The 14,567-nt window shown below is 50.8% G+C and overlaps 1 protein-coding gene across 1 annotated transcript in view; it reads left to right on the plus strand.

The window, feature by feature from the left end:
* RTN1 (reticulon 1) overlaps nt 1–14,567 on the plus strand; it is a 97,666-nt gene that overhangs the window by 42,552 nt on the left and 40,547 nt on the right. The window contains exons 2-3 of the mRNA XM_084520897.1: nt 9,463–10,206; nt 12,372–13,154. Coding sequence (XP_084377023.1) covers nt 9,463–10,206; nt 12,372–13,154 — 1,527 coding nt within the window. The remainder of the gene's footprint in view (nt 1–9,462; nt 10,207–12,371; nt 13,155–14,567) is intronic.

Below are 14,567 nucleotides of genomic sequence, written 5' to 3' on the forward strand. Positions count from 1 at the left end.
ACTATATGGGGTGGTGAATAATGTCGCGGGCTCAAATCCAAAACGCTGGGAGCTAAAATGGCTCTGAGCGGGATTTAGGGCTGCCTGTGATCTTCGGTGGTGCAGGAGGTAGCCCCTAAGTGGCTGGACTTGGGAAGAAGTTAGGGAAGAAGCTGAAAAATGCTTCTCCATCAGCTCTGAAGGGAGCTGCAGCCCAGGAGGGGCTGGGAAATCGATGGCACGTGTGCCGCGTTGTGTGTGCTTCCATAAGGGTCCCTGGTGCACGGTTCAAAGGGGGGTTGCTGTAAACCAGATCTGTGACATTTAGCCTCAGGTCAAATTAAATTGATTTGTGTTAGAATGATTTTTTTTATTGGTTTGTCTTCCCGTTTGACTGGAAAAAAAAATCGTTAAAAAATCTGTTACAGCTTGGTTCTAAGCAGAATTACTTCCATTTAATTTTCTCTCCTGGCAGACCGAAGCGTCTCTTATTTGCCCAGCTTTCAACTCAAGTGCTGCTGTACAAGAGGCAAAATCGGGGCAGCCACAGTGGTGCCAGGCCGGCATCTGCAACCTGCTCCCGGTGCAGGGCAGTTCGTTCCCTGCTAAGATCCTGTAGTGTGGGGCAGGAGCCTCGCACACCCCGTGCCCCCTGTCCCACTCATCCATCCCTTTCTATCAAGAAATACACCCTGACACGTAGCCTAGTTCTATAGCTTAACTTCAAGCTCTTGCTTTTTCCTCCCAACCTCTAAGACTGTGACTAATTCCTCCCTTCACCAAAGTCGGTACCTTGCAAGTATTTATAGCCGGATCCTGCTCTCCCCATCCCTTCCCACCCTACAATATTAATTTATCTCCTTCGTTTCCTCCTCCATGCTGGTCCCAGGTGTCCTGCCCTCCAGTTCTTATGCCATCAGCATTTTTCCTCCTGTAGCTCTTCAGCACCTTTCGGTGCTTTTCCTAAGTGAAGAAACCCACAGAAGTACCCAGCTCCTGGGTCACCTGTGCCAGAGGAGAAGCTGCAGCCAGGTAGTGGGAGTCCCTTCTTGCCCTGTCCCTGTCTTGCCCTTCTCTATTTCATGCTACAGAGAAGAAACAGCTTCCATCAGCCCTTATTTCTCTTCCTCTCTGTTTCTGGGCTGCCTCCTTAATGCCTAAATTCCCTCACTAACATTTTGCCCGTTTAACCCATTTTCCATAAGAGTTGCCTACCAGGGAGGACTGGATGCTGAAAATACGAGAGAAAGTGGGCTACTCCCAGTCATTACTTTTCCTTTTCTTCCTAACACCAAGCTTGTAGCCAAGAAGGCTATTAGACGATTTTTTTAGCACAACCTGATGCTTAATCTTAGTAATTGTGTCCAAATGCCCTTTGGCTCGCTCGCTCTGGTAGACTCTCAGAATGGGCTTTCCCCAGAGGACATAGTGCTTTGCTCACCATGAAGTCTTCTGGCCTTACCCTTCCATCTCTCTGAAAACACAGCATTAAAACAAAGCCTTCTTGCTCTTTCTTTTTAACATCACTTGTAACCTATGGGTGTGATATAGGTGCCCCCATACCCATAGCATTCAAGAGTTCCCGGTGTAACTTCTCTTACAAGCCCTGATAATTTAGGATCTGAACTTTCCCAGGCTGAGGAGGAAACTCTCAGTGCTTTCTGCTGCTTCTGAGGCCGGGTTGGGAGCAAAGCGGGACATTTTCAGGTCTTGGACCTTCCCCTGGGGGCTGGGACACGCTTTGGAGGAAAGCAGACCTCTGTGTGGCTGAAAAAGCAAAGTCTTCAGTGTGGCTTTTAATAGAAAATTTGCAGCACCTGGCGGAGAGGTTGGTCCTGGCTCTTATCCTGGGGACATCCAAGCTGTCCGTGGGAGGTGAAAGCCAACATCTTGAGCTCACCAGCTCACCGCAGAGATCCACATCACCCTTGCAGGACTTCAGGCTTGATGTAAAAAGAGATGGACACTGCCACGTAAGGAACAGGAGCTTCCCCTGGGCTTTCAGGGGGGGAAAAGCACTTTCCAAGTGCTCCCCCAAAATCATCATGCCTCCACTCAAAGTACAGACTTCAAACTTGATGCTGGGCTCCTGGGTGGGCGAATATTGGTGGGGTCTGCAGGTGCCATGTATTGGCAGTCAGGAAATGGAGGGGTTCGTAGTCCTGTGGGCTCTTTGAAGTAGAGCAAGGGATGGGATAAGTCTTTGAAAATGTCCTTCAGGGAAGTGAGATGCCTGGGGAGGATTCTTCCCGTCTCTGCTTGGCATGAACTCATCTTTTGCAGGAGAAGAGCTGTGGTGGCAGGTAAATAAAGGAGAGACCTTGAAGGCGAGGACATTTATAGCATTAGTTATAGCACATCTGGCCCGACCCTCCTTAAGCACAAGCTGGAGCCAGCAGGTTGATGCTGATTTATGACTGCAGTGGCTCTGCCCCATATTCTGCACTGCTGCGAGAGCTTTAACTTTTAATACACTTTTGATAACTTTCTGATTGACTTTCAGACATACCCAGGGTGCCCCCACAGTCTAGAAACAGGAGGAAAACACTTAATGGAGAGGGAAAACCACATTAGTGCTTGGATCAGATCCTGCTGCCTCCCCTGCCTCGGCAGAACCTCTGCAGTGTCTCTTTCTGAGCCTTTTCTGATGCTGCTCGTGTGTTATACCCTCGCTCCTTGATGTTACAGGGTTTGGGTCCTCGCTGGGGCTCTGCTGGGTCTTTTCTCCTAACGCATCTACTGCTGCCAACACGAGAAGCCACCAGGAGCCAGCACACACCGGTCCTCTGGGCTTCCTGGTGCAGGTCACATTGAGATGGGGAAACTTTGGGTGAAAAGAGAATAGGAGGGGGGTTCTTGAGCTCCAGCTCTTTGCCTGCATTAGCCTTGTGCTGCTGTGTCCTCTCAGACCTTGATTTCCATGGGGCATTAGACGTGATCCTGATTTGTGGCTGATAGCATCTTGTCTTCAGATGCTCTTTGCTGGCTGCCAGGGCCTCGTGCTTGTGTGCCCAGGGAGTTTCATGCAGGTTTCTCTCTCCTGCCTTGCCCTAGCCCTTGGTGCCCGCTGGCTGGTTTTCTCCCTGAATTACCGTGCCTGACACATCGCTGGAGGTGTTATGCATTGCTGCAAAATTAATTTTCCTCTTGAGAGCTCTCAGTGATTTCTTCACAGCTGAATTTCACTGCAGCCGGCGCTCTGCCTCCCTGCAGGATTTGTGCTGCTGGGCTGGCCGCAGCCTTGGAGCACGGGGAGCCAAGTACAAGATGCTTCATTCTTCCCTTCCTTCTTCATTTTTAAGAGCAGGATTTCCATGAGATGTTGCAGTCAGGTCTGAGTGAAAGCCCAGCAGTGTATATCATGTTATGCCTTAAAAGAGTCGTGTTTCTTTCAACACCTTCTCCACTGCCAGCTCTTACCCCCTGCCACCGAGCCCTCTCTCCCCAGCTCTAGAAGAGCCTCAAGCTGTAGGGCAGCAATTTCTGTCCCAATTTTATCATGGCCTCAGAAACCACCAAAATGGGCTTTCTGTCTTCTCCAGGCTGAGTCTGAATCTGCTGTGGCTTGCCTTAGGGCAGCCGAGGGAAGCTGGGTCTGTCAGAAACCAGGAGCCAGCAAAGTGGGGCTGGGGGGCAGGGGCTCTCCAGGGGATGGGGCTGCTTCAAGGCTTTCAAAGGATGACCTGGTCCAGGTTTGGTGAGCCACCGACTGCCTGGGGATAAAAGCAGTGAAGAGCTGGAGTTCCTCAATCGCGTCTGGAATGGAATTGCAGTAGTTGAGAGCTTGTGGAGAAATGGGACTTCTGGAAAGCGTGATTTAGGTGCCAGTTCACTTTGTGCTCGGAAGATTGCTGTTGTGGGACTCGGCGGAGTTTGATCTTGCAGGGGAAATGTGAGTCCAGTGAAATAAGAATGGATTATTCTTATTAGTGGGCTTTAATAAGCCTTAGCAAAGTGCATTTGATAGCGTCTTAAGCAGTGCCTCAGTGTCACTGAACCCTGCCGACCAGGCGTGTACTCCCCGTGGTACCACTGCAGCAACCCACTTCTTTTTTTATCTTCCTGAAAGTGATTTTTGTTTAAAATTACAAAATGCTATTTGTATCCTGGTCTGCCTGGTGTGGAGATCTGGCGCAGCTGTACTTCGAGCAGGAGCACTCGCGACCTTGTGAGCTTTTAAACTGGCTTTAGGCTACTCCAAAGGTGGTTTGTTTTTTTTTTTTCAGTGTTTCTCATTTTTCATGCTGCCCAGGGTATCAGGGAGGGTCGTCAGGGACTTCAGTGCAGGTTTTTCCTGCTGGGTCAAATGGGAGCTCTCTGAGGCTCTTTATTGAAGCAGAAAGCCCGGAGGGCACGTGGAGATGGGAACTGCTGAGCTATCTGCTGTGGGTTTGCTTTGCAAGGCTTTGGGGCACCCACTGAGCATCACCAGCAAGCTCAGTGGGTATCCGCGGGGGCTGAGGGCGTTCAGCATCACCAGACCAATTTCTTTGAGTTTAAGACTTGCTTTCCATCTTGGAGGGAATGAAACTGAAGTGGTGTTTGGTGGAGTAACTGGAATATAAAGAGAATTAAGCCTACGGGGTTTTCTGTTTGGTGGCTTTGGGGTTTTGTTTCCCCTCTCCACCCCGTCCTTTTGCCCTCCTACCTGTGCAGGAGATGATGCCTGCCTCTCTGTGTGCCTTCCTCTGGGCTGCTGCAAGGGGCTGAGGACAAGCCCCTTGCCCAGCTGATGCCCTAACCCCCTCCCAGGACCCATGCAGAGAGCCAGGGAAAATACTAACAGAATAGGAGCACGCATCCTTCTGGTACATCCAATTTTCTTGTGTCTGTGATGCAAAGGAGCCCCAGAATGACTCCACTCACATCTGTAATCGCCGTGCCCTGCAGAGCTGTGTCCTTCCCGCATCAGGAGAGCTTTGAAGGAAGAGGAGCTGCCAACCTGCACGCCGGCTTTGCAGACCCTGAGCTAGAAGAAAGAAGAGCACCATCTCCTGGCAGCTGGGGCCGGCCGGCACCGCCTGTGCTTGGGGGGAAGCTGGGCTGCAAGGAGCCCTCTGAGCTCCTCACCTGCAGCATCTCCAGGTAGCACAGCTCGGGGCTGGCAGCTGGCTCCATGGTTATCCATGAAGGCCAGTCCAGGCTGGTGTAGGAGTTATCCACAGCACGGTGACAGAAGAGCTCTCAGAAATTTGGGTTTCATGCTCTGTTTGAACCAGCCTGCAAGCACCCAAGTGTTTGTGAGGTTTGCCTGGGCGCCGAAGTGTCTTGAGTTAGAATTTGGTAGAGAGGGGTCACGTAAAAATCGAGTGTGTGGCTCCCAGTTGGTGTGCTCAGATATCCCCGGGGAGACCGGACCCAGCCTGCTTCAAAGCTTCGTGTTATTTGGCACTGGGCTGAGGGATGTCTGCCACTGGGGTCTGCCAGTGAAGGGTGTCTGGAAATCTCCACAGTTTTCCTGAGGCTTGAGGTTGGGCTTGAAACCAAGCAGGGAGGGAGAAGCAGCTGGGCTTGGGTCTAAGATGATGTGTGCTTGGAATTGGGAGAGGGACTTGGGGCTACCAGTCTGTGTGGGTACTGCAGGATGGGGAAAAGGGATGAAACATTGAACATCGGTACAAAAATTGTACAGAGGAGAACATGGGAATATAAATTTTAAAAATGGAGATTTTTTTTATTTAAGAAATGATCATATATGAGGGTCAAAAGAATAGGGGAAATCTCATCCTCTTTATTTTATTTTTTTTGCAAGGAAGCATTAGGAATAAGAAGGAGCAAAGGTCAAACACAGGCTTGTGGCTTCCAGCTGATGCCAAAATTGTAAGGTTGGTACAGAAGAGGCAGGGCTGCCTAACAGCTACTGCTGTTGTGTGCTCGGCAGAAGGCAGGAGGATGTCTCTGGGATGTGAGAGAGGAGCTCGAGCAAGGATTTGCTTTCTGGGTGCAGGCGTTCAGGTGGTGGCAAGGTCTGGCAAAGGGACTGGGGGTGCACGGGGAGTCTGTGACAGGTCCCCGGGGTCGGACAAAGTCAGCTTTGGTATGAAGTCAGATTTTTGAGGAGAGAGGGCAATGGTACAACAAAAAGGTTGGCAGAGCGCTCAGTCATTTCCTTGAGCCTTTAAGACAATGTTGGATATCCGATTAAGAGTCAGGCTTCAGGCTGAGTGCTGAAGGGAAGGCGCTGCCCGTCCCTGAGCTCTGTGCTGCCTTCGGGAGTCCTGGAGCAGAACAGAGTGAAAGCTGGAGAATGCTAACTGTGTGGTTTTGGCAGCTCGGCTGTCTGAAACCTCTGCGTGACACCCAAAGGTGCTGGGACCCGGCTGTGGCACCTGGCCCGAGGGACCTCCTGGCAACGTTTGGACCAGTTTAACAGCAGTTTAACCCCTTCTTCATGGGGTTTGCGTGTTATTGTCTCTACTTCAGAATCGCCCCAAGTTGGAGAGTGCCCAAAGGGGATGGAAGGACCTCGGTGCATGGAGGCTGTGATCCGTGTGGGCATGGGGCAGGGCTGGAGCCCTGCAGCACTGGGGCAGCCAGGATCATCTCCCGAGGCTCAATATCCCCAGCAAAAGTCAGAGCCAACTGGGTAAAGGACCTACGGGAACTTGCTGGAAGCCTCTTGCTGACACTGGTCTGCTTCTGTCTGGGAAAGGTCGCTGGAGCCTGGACTCCTCAAAGAGCACCTGAAGATCCTTCGGCTTCTTGGTGCAGCTCCAGGCTGTAAAAATATCATCAGCTAATTAAAGACCAGTTCCCCCTCTCCTCTTCTGAGAAATGAACGATTCTGACCGAACCACTGGCACAATAAGCACTGAACCTTGCATCGCAGGGTTGCCACGTCCCACATCGGTCTGTCCGTGCCACCAAATGTCCCTGGAGCTGTGGTTGTGAGAGGCAGCTCAACACGGGGACTGCTCGGCATCCAGGTGACTTCAGGAAATCAAACACAATTTTTGGAAGTGATCAATTTGACGAAGACTGAGCGAGCTCTATTTTTTTTTTTTTTTTTTTTGGGGAAAAAAAATCATTCTCGTTTAAATTAGCTGTTTTTCTTGACTATTAACCTCAGCTACCTTCTTGATTTCTTCTTCCAGTGTGCCGGAGCACCTCAGCTTTCATTGATCCCAATCGGCCTGCAGCTCTCTTCCTTCAATGAAGAGTTACCCTGCATGGAGCCAGCGATTTCTTAATTTTATTTTCGTGTGTCAATTGCTAAACCCTAAATCTAGCGCTGCAGGGGAGGACTTCTGGAGCGTTCAATTTCTTATTCCAGGGAAAGAAAACAATCATTTTCCAAAAAAAAAAGAATTCTTTGCAGTTGATGAAAATGCACGCAACGTACCGAGATCTCAGCTGTGCTCAGAGTGGCTGAAGCAGACCCGTTACTGCTTCGCTGCCTGCAGGAAGGGAAATTATTTCCCGAGGGCTTGTGTTACAAGCAAACACGGCGGCTGCTCTCAGCACTGAATAGCTTTGCTTTACCTGAATTGGCAGGCAAGTTTTCGGGCGCGTTTGAGGGACGTGCACTTTTTTAAAAAAAACCTTTTGTAACAAGGGTAACTTCAGAGCCGATACTGCCACCCGTCAGCAGTGCTATTCAAGGCATCTCCTTCCCACGGATATTGAACTAAATAAACTTCAGATTGGGGAGGGCATTGCTTAATCACCGGGCTCTGAACTCACCGTTCTGCAGCAAAAACATGCTCAGCTATTGCAGGTTTCGGTGTCTTTAACAGCCGGCCTAATAGCTGGTGTATTCACACTTCACCACGGAGAGGCATTTTTACCCATGGCTTTAAATCACTCCCTGTGGAAATGCGGAATTGCATTAAATCCTCGTAATTAGGCACTTTCAGCTGTCTTAGAGCTTTTGACTCTGCGATTGTCTTGAGAGCCAGGCCCGATCCGTCCTGCTGACGCGAGCCCTTCCTGCTCACGCGTGTGCAAGGACACGCTCAAACACCCTTGAACTCCTTGCCCTGAACCCCAAAAGAAACACATTTCTTGTTTCACCAGTGTTTGCAAACCCTCTGCGATGAAAATAAAGCAGGGTTATGATTGATGAGTCCATTTTAGGTTTGCTATTGTGTTGGATAAATCCATAGCACGGCTTTTCCTACCCCTAGTGACTGTGATGTTTCTTTCAGTGACCATTTCAGGCTTATTTTTTCCTTTCTGCTCAGGGGCAGCCAAGAATTAGGATGGCATTTTCCTAGGCTGCCCGTGTGAGCACCCAGAGCACCAAGTATTGCCCAGCCACCTTGAGCTGATTCCAAGCCACTCAAAATCAGTGGGATTTTTTTTTTTTTTCCCCCCCAGTGATCTCGGTGGGCTTTGGATCAGCCCCAGAAGGCACCGAGGAACCAGCTGATGAAAGAGCAGCCCTGAAACCTCATGCTTTAGACAGCCGCTCACCCCGCACAAACAGTAAATTACAACCAGCACATACTGGCAGCAACAGGCACGAATAGGCTGCAGTCAGCAATTCACAGCCTGAAATATGTTGGCATGAACAATGCCTCAGATAATTTCAGCTAACCAACACATTTGTGAAAACCCAGACCTGTTTATGGATAATTTTCAAAAAGGCTAGCTCAGCAAGAGAAATACGAGTGAGAAAAATAACCTGTCCCTTTTTGCTTCCTGATGGGTTTGAGATGTTTTTGGCGTTTTGTGTGGACGAGCTGTCCTTTCGAGGCACCAAATGAGCTCAGGTAGGACCTGATGAGGTACTGGGCAACGCTTTCAGGTTGCATTTTCTCTCTGCTACCACGTTTCTCTTTGCAAAAGGGGGAGCACGCCTTTCCTGCTGCAAAGGCAGCCTGGGGAGGAGGAACCGCGTGCTGCTTGCAAATCATCACAGCGCTGAGCAATGCAAATATATGTGTGAGGGAGCTGGTCATTCCGCCTTTGTGCAGCGCTGGGACTGTGTGTGTGAAATCCAGCAAGGCTGAGCAGTGAAATAAAGCCTGTGGTTACATGCTGAGTCGTGCTAAGGGGAAAAAATACTGCTCAGGCTCACTGTATGAGCTGCGGAGTGTGGTGGGACAGAAGTAGTTGCAACTGTATTTAAGGATGGTGTCGTTATGCATATGCAAAGAGAAAGAAAATAAACACGTGCAAGAAGCTCTGGAGCTTTCTCACTGATATTTTGTAGTTTCTGGCTTTGCAGCTGCAGCAGCATCCCCTAGGGTTGCTGTGAAGGTTGCCTTGTGCTTGGGAGCCCAGGGACACATGGGGAGGGCTGGGAGCTCCATATTTCCTGCAGGGTGATGAGCAGAAGTTGGGCCAGAAGGGGAGGGAGGCTGTGGGATTGCCATCACCGGAGATTTTTATGCACAGGCTGGGCAAGCATTGTCCAGGAACAACCTGGTCGAGCCAATGACAAACTCAGTCTAACATCGCCAGTGGGCACGTGTGGCTTTGCAGAAAGACTGATGGCTCTCATCTCCTCACCCTGTCGTTTTTCTGTGTTTGCTTTAGGTGTCGTGGCCTTGTCGCACCTCTTCGACTATGGCTCCAGTGCTGCCAACGGGGCCGACAGCTCCTTCTACACCTCTCTGATCTCCGACGTCCACTACACCACTCCCCGGGACAGCACCTACTTCACAGGGATCTACCAGCAGGAGAACAGCCCCATTCCCTGCTCGGGCAGCACGGAGGGGTTTAACACGCTGGGGCATCCTGTTCAAGACGTGACTAGGTTCGAGTACCGCGGCTTGTTTAGCTCCGATTCGGGAATAGAGATGACTCCTGCAGAGTCTACCGAAGTTGACAAAACCTTAGCAGATCCCATGAAAGTAGAAGGTTATAAATACATGGACATAAGTAGATCAGAAGAAATAAAATACCAAGAAAAACATGACCCAGAATCAGAAGATGAAAGCCCGGACCTTATCGATGAGTACCGGGGAGCACCCATCGGGTCCAGCCACGCTGCCGAACCTCTGAGGACGCCGACTTTGGAGGGCAAAGAGGCTCCCAAAGAGCAAGCCCCTCTTGAAGACAAAAGGTCTGGGGACCAGCAAAGTGCCTCCCTGGTGACGACCCCTGTCAAGATCACGCTGACCGAGATACCCAGCACTGGGGAAGCTCCCAGCAAAGAGGCGAGTCCCACTCAGCCTGAGACCGGCCTGAAGCCGAGCCACGAGGTGGTGCCCACGGTGACAGTGTCAGAGCCAGAAGATGACAGCCCAGGGTCTGTCACGCCGCCCTCCTCCGGCACAGGTAATGCTGCCACCAGCACCTTTTTTCTGCTCTTCAGCAAGTGGTTGCAATGTTAGCCCTGTGTGCTGTGGGATCTGTAGTGTCTCACAGGTAGAGTTGTTTCTACTCTGCTCTTGCACCTCTTTGCAGGGGTGCCATCAGGGCTATCATCAGCCAGGCAACAGTTTGGGTCAGATTCCTTTGATTTTGGGGTCTTCTGGTCACCCTAGCTGACCGTGCTCCACAGAAGAAACGGGGGCATATGGGACCAGGGTGCTGTGAACGGCTGGGTTAACTTTTTAGATTTTAATGGTTGCTTAATGCCCTTTTGCCCTAGTAGGACATTGGAATGTTAAAAGGAGCACTGCTTGCAGGTGCAAGTGCTGCTCCTAGAAAATGCTGGTGAGGGAAATGTTGTCGTCTCATTTACAGAGGGACAAAGGGCCAATTTCTGTTAGAGGTTGCTGATTTCTGATCTTGGGTGTGGAGGTGGAAGGCACCAAGATCCCTCTCTTATCATTTCTATCACATTTTCTTATCATCTGATTACTGCAGTGGTATATGATATCTGTTCCTCATTTCCCATATTATACATTGCTCTGAACCACTGAAATACGGGAGCAGTACAACATGTGAAAAAGGAACAAAATTCTGTGACAGGAAGCAGAGTTTTGGGGCTCCAAGTTAAATGTCAGCATCCTGGATCAAACCCCTGATATCTGACAATGAACATCCGCAAACTGAAATTTCCACTGCTTTGATGAATTCTAGGAGCATTTATAATTCAGGAGGGATTTCCATAAAATGGCAGTTTGGGATTTCCACCCACACTAACACCTACGCTTAGAGAAACACCTTCCAGAACTGAGCGTGCATTTGCACACTTTCAGGAAAAAAGATGGAAGGAGTTCCCAGCAGCTCTGAATTTATCCTGCCTGTCTTAGCCAGAATCTTCAGGTAATATATAGCCTTTAAAGCATCCCATTTTTCTTCTTTTATTTGGCTGGGTGACATCACACGCTACATCTGCAGCGTTCCTGTTTTTATTGATTTACACTTTTGGCACTAAGAGGCAATTAAGAACTTCAGGCGCTAATTATTATTTATGCAGTCCTTGGCAGCTGTAAAAGGGCTGAATGGCACTTGATAACTGTATCTGATCGTACCGGGTGAACGGCACGTGGCATGCCCTGTCTGCTTGGTGGCGTGGAAACGTTGCTCTCCATGGGCACAGCCGATGCCCAGCGCTGCCTGAGCAGCACAGAGTCCCATCACCACATCCCGTTGGGGTGTTGGAAGGCCAAAAACATCACTTGAAGAAGCAGGCATCGTCCCGTAGGGGCTGGCTCTTGCAGGGCTCCACTTCCACTGCCTCCACTTCCACAAGTGAAGAAGAAATGTAAAACCTGCCCTAACTATTTCTACCCAGTAGAAATCTGCGCACGTGGGCAGTACTGGGGTGAAGCAGAGGATCAGGGCATTGCTGTGCTATGAGGGCTGATGGTCACATACCTGTTTGGATGTGTCCCAGATTAAATCATTTCACAGCAGCTCAGGGAGCAAGTACTTACGTGGTTTAATGCAGGGGAGCTGCACGGCTCACACACACGTCCTGCAGCTGGAGGGAAAGGATGCTTGGGCTCCTGCTCAGTGTGTCAGATGCAACAGGACCTTCCTGGCATCTAGATAGCAGTGTGGTGTGGCAGTCCCAAATGCCATAATCCTTTCTGCTGCCTGTCCCTGGCTTGCAGAGGGACTTTCTCCTACAAGATGGGTGTGTTACAAGCGAGCTGTTGTGTCGGTTGAGTTGCAGATCTGCTCATGATATGGCAGTACTGATGCAAGTGTGTTAGCAGATCACACAATCCAAAACTTCTTGAAGGGCAGAGAGGAGGTAATTCTTCTTGCCCATCTCCCAGCGGGACATCATGGCTTAGGTGCTGTCACTAAAACCTCTCTGTTTCCCAAGGAAACACGAGGGGCTCTTTCTCTTGTAGGTTTAATTGAACAGCTAACACCTATAACCTGTTATCAGTCATCGAAGTCATCAGACTTTCTGCCTGTGCTACCAGCCCTGCTAGAGGGCTCCGTGCTGGTGAATTATTGTTGGTTCCCCAAGCAGCCAAAAAATATAGTTTTATTTTTATTTTTAATTTTTTTTTTCTCCCTTTCTTTCTGTGTGGCAGAACCGTCGGGCTCAGAATCGCAGGGCAAAGGCAGCCTGTCGGAGGACGAGCTCATCAGTGCCATTAAGGAAGCAAAAAGCTTCTCCTTCGAGACCCCGGAGGCGCAGCGCTCGCCAGCCCTTTCCGCCGAGAAGCAAGAGCAGCGAGGCAAGCCCGGGCACCCTGCTGTCCCCGCACCCATGGATAACGAAGCCAGCAGCGCTGAGTCAGGAGATTCGGAGATCGAGCTGGTGTCGGAGGACCCGCTGGCTGCCGAGGAGGTGCTGCACTCCAACTACATGACCTTCAGCCACATCGGAGGGCCCCCTCCGTCGCCCGCCTCCCCGTCTATCCAGTACAGCATCCTGCGGGAGGAGCGGGAGGCTGAGCTCGACAGCGAGCTCATCATCGAGTCCTGCGATGCCTCGTCGGCCTCCGAAGAGAGCCCGAAGAGGGAGCAGGACTCCCCGCTCATGAAGCCCATGGTGATGGACATTATCAAGGAAGAGAACGGCTCGCGCGCCGACGCCTTGGATTACGAAGCCAGTAAAACGACGGAGAGCAGGATGAACAGGGAGAACCTGGCAGACTCCGCGTCCTACCTGAAATGCTCCTTTGTTGCCCCGAAAATAAGCGCTGAGCCCCCGACCTCTGCCGTCAGCACGGAGGAGCTGAAGGAGAGAATAATCCTGAAGAAACCCATCGAAGAAACTGTTGTTAACCAAAGCAAAGTGTCTTCCAAGGACTCTGGGAAAAGAAGTCCCTTGGCTTCACCCCTACTGCCGTTTTTAAATAAGCAGAGAGGTAAATGCAGATGTTTACGCTGATTTTCGCAGTGCTGCTGAGAAGAAGGGGGAGGAGGGAGAAGCTCCTTGCAGGGGAGGTGTTAGCACTGCTGACCGGGGGATGCTGCTGGCACTGGGTAACCGCAGCTGCAAGGGTCAGGCTCTGGTGATTTGGAGGAGGAGAGGGGTTGGGGTTTGGTGAGTCTGGGTGTTTCTGAAGCTGGTGGAGCTTCAGTATCTCCGTGGTGGTGGCTGACCCCTTCCATACACAATAAACAGGGTTTGGTGTGCACTCACGGGCTGGTGTGGAGAGGAGGGGTACTTTGGAGTGCTCGCTCCAGCTCTGCGTGCCTTGGGGGACATCCTGGGGCCCCTCTGAAAGCCTAATCCAGCTCCTAATCCAGTGTGCCCCCAGATTTGCAGGCTGGCACAGCAGGGAGGGACTCTCTGCCGTCCCCCTGGCTGGGCTGGGGGACAGAGGCTGTCCACAGCTCCTCCATCAGCTGGGGTTTGCAGTTCAGAGAGCTGCAGCTTCCCTGCAAACAGCTGGATACAGGTCAGGGGGGCAGCCCCTTCCCCTGCTGCTCCGCGAGCATCTTTGTCATCCCTCGTGTTTGCGCAGACGTTTGACCACATGATGGCCTGGAGACGTGGCGGGCACGTTTGGGGCATGCTTTTACAGCTGATTTATCTGGCGCTGTGAACCCAAGCGTGCAAGTCTAGTAAGGAAACAGCCTGAACTTTCACAACGTGCTGGGGAGCCCACTGCAGGAGCTGCGATGCAATTAGGTATGCTAATACTGCTGTTCCTAGCGATAATGAATTGATGACATTAATAGGCTGAATAAGAAACGTGATTATTGCTTTTTGGTGTGTTTTCCTGCCAGGCTCTCAGAGCACACAATGCCGTGCTGTGCATCTCTTAGCTCTTTCACAGGTGGGTGAGCTCCAGTCTTTTCTCTCCCCCCGTCCCAAATTTCTCCTCTTGCAGGACTTGCCCAGGCCCTGCCCAAACCCTCCAAGCTGCAGGGCTGGGTGAATTTCCCTTGCACACCCCTGCTGCAGTGTCAGACATTGGGTCTCAGCTGACCTCTGGCACCATGACATGTCCTAATGTGTCCGTCCTGGGATTTTGAGATTTCAGGGCCCAATAAAATGTGCAGGGATATGTACGCTTATCAGCAGACAGGCTTTCCTGAAAAATCCCTCATGCTGCCTTACAAAGCTTAGTGCAGCTACACACAGTATGAATCCAGTCCCCCTTGATCATATTCATGGGTTTTGGCCTAACTTTTGCCTCTCTTTTACTTTCTGTCTTTGTTTCAACTGATGCTAGCAGAGGCTTGTTCCCATGAGGTGGTCAGAGAAAATCCCGTGTGCATGACTCTCTCCCTGTGTCACAGCGTGTCCGTGTTTCCTACCTATGTTCCCG

Source organism: Aythya ferina (assembly GCF_964211825.1).
Source record: "Aythya ferina genome assembly, chromosome: 5".
NCBI lineage: Eukaryota > Metazoa > Chordata > Aves > Anseriformes > Anatidae > Aythya > Aythya ferina.